At 33.2% G+C, this 2,266-nt stretch overlaps 1 protein-coding gene across 1 annotated transcript; it reads left to right on the top strand.

The window, feature by feature from the left end:
- Positions 1-510: 510 nt before the first annotated feature.
- Positions 511-1,414, top strand: LOC131930407 (toll-like receptor 4). Its single transcript, XM_059286872.1, has 2 exons — positions 511-741; positions 1,016-1,414. Exons 1-2 carry the CDS (start codon positions 511-513, stop codon positions 1,412-1,414), a joined length of 630 nt encoding a protein of 209 aa, XP_059142855.1.
- Positions 1,415-2,266: the final 852 nt, after the last annotated feature.

The following is a 2,266-nucleotide window of genomic DNA, read 5'->3' as shown; positions in this document are numbered from 1 at the left end:
TGTGTCTTCTTCGGCAGCAAGTACAGCCTATTTGATGGTATGCACAACCTTAGAATTTTAATATTATCAGACTCTGCATTTTCTTGCGGAAGTATTCTAAGATTTGGGAGTAAAATGGCCGAATTTTCAAATCTACAAGAAGTAGAGATGGCGCATTGCTCGATCGAAAACATTCCAGTTGAGTTTTTTTTCCCGAAAAGCCTTAAAAGATGCACCTTAAGGAAGAATAATTTAGCACATTTTAGACCATCTACTACTAGACAAAGTAATCTGACCGAGCTTAATTTATCGTATAATAAATTTACTAGTCTATCAGAAGAAATGTGCAAAGAATTGAAAAGGTTAAAATCTAACAATCCCAATTTTGTGGTAAACTTCGAGGATAGTGACTTTTATTTTATATGCACAAATGTTGGGATTTTAAGTTTAATTGCATACAGCCCTCAAATCTTTGGCGATTTGAAAAATATAAAATTTAGAACAGAATCAACATTCTTAAATTACACGGAGATGGTTGCAAAACTTCCAAGGTTGACACAAAACTGTCAGATGAAAGAAAACTTCAGCTTTGTGTTGACGACATTTTTCATCCATCTCCTGTGTTTGCTTGTTCTGGCTGTGTTTTTCCATTACCGCTGGAAGCTGAGGTACCTCTACTTTATTGGTCAACGGCGGCTGCACATCGGTGGACGTTTGGTCAACTACAAACCACAGGTTGATGTCTTCGTCACCTATGACGAGGTACAATCAATTTCTATATGTATAATTATTTTTAAAGACAAGGCATGTGCTAATTAGACAACCATTCTAAGCCTTTGAATAGCATATAATAAAATTTCACATTTTTAATCTCTTTTGTAATTAAAATTTAAAAAAATAAATAGATAAATAAATTGTAAATATTGTAGGCCTACTACGTTTAATGGCGTTGAAATATATCTTTGAATTAATTTATTTGGAATAGAGTTAAATTATTTCGCCAATGCTGTATACACTTTATTTATATTGTCAAAAGGGAGAACCAAGAATCCGACATGTCGTTAAAAATATCATCCTGCCATTCTTGCGAGAGAAGAACATCTCTTACATTTTAGGAGAAGTGGACTTTCCAGGTGGGGACATGGTGTCACACATCAGTGGAGCTATAACTGGCACAAGAAAAACGCTGGTCTTGTTGTCTGAAGATCTTTTCTTGGATCACTACCGAGAGTATGAGATGAACATGGCCATCATGCGAGAGTTCAATGTACGAGGTCAGGTTATCGTTCCTGTCTTTGTTGAGAGGGTCGACTTGAATACATACCCACCTGAAGTAGAAACTTATTTAAGGAATCAGCTGTACAGGTGTCTGGTCTACAGAAATAACCAAACTTTCTGGAGACTTCTTCTATATGCAATTAGGAATGACAAATAAATTTTGATTTAGAAGTTATTCAGATAGTTTCACATGTAAAGCTTAGATTGATTTTTGCAACATATATTTTAATGAACATTTTTCAGCAACACACACACACACATATATATATATATATATATATATATATATATAATATATATATATATATATATATATATATAGAGAGAGAGAGAGAGAGAGAGAGAGAGAGAGTGTTACCATTCGAACGCCTTTTTATTTCAAGCTTTTATTTAACTCACTTCGTCAGACTTCAGTCTGTCGTCAGTCTAGTTCGAAACGCCGGAGCGAAGATTCGGATACTTCTATTGACCGATACGGTTTACAGTGGCACGTGGGTCAAGACATGAAGACAATGCAATCTGAAATTAAATTTGACTGCATTGGGTGCCTAATTATTTTTAAATTGATGTATTAAAATTTGGACCGAATTAGTAGGCATGTCTATCAAACCACACCACACGCGTCATCACGTTCAATAGCTGCGTTTTCACGTTCAATTGGCTCGCAATGGTTTTTAGTCATGTAACTCTATTGTAAATAAAACATGTAAAGTACTGAATTTTTTAAAAATAAAAAACAACTTTTAATAACAAGCTTTTATGTACTAATGCACTAAAAAGTAGAAAATAAATTATAGACTACTATTTAAATAACTATAAAGAAAAGCGTGGGTCACTTAAGTATCTATTGTATACCTTTACTAATATTTGAGAAGAGACCCACGCTTTTCTTTATAGTTATTTAAATAGTAGTCTATAATTTATTTTCTACTTTTTAGTGCATTAGTACATAAAAGCTTGTTATTAAAACGTTGTTTTTAATTAATTTTTTAGATTTATCACGACAGTA

Source organism: Physella acuta, unplaced genomic scaffold (assembly GCF_028476545.2).
Source record: "Physella acuta isolate Inbredline_101_S28 unplaced genomic scaffold, ASM2847654v3 ptg001768l, whole genome shotgun sequence".
NCBI classification, from domain to species: Eukaryota; Metazoa; Mollusca; class Gastropoda; family Physidae; genus Physella; species Physella acuta.
Note: the sequence above shows the minus strand (reverse complement) of the source record. Positions and strands in the feature narration are given on the sequence as shown.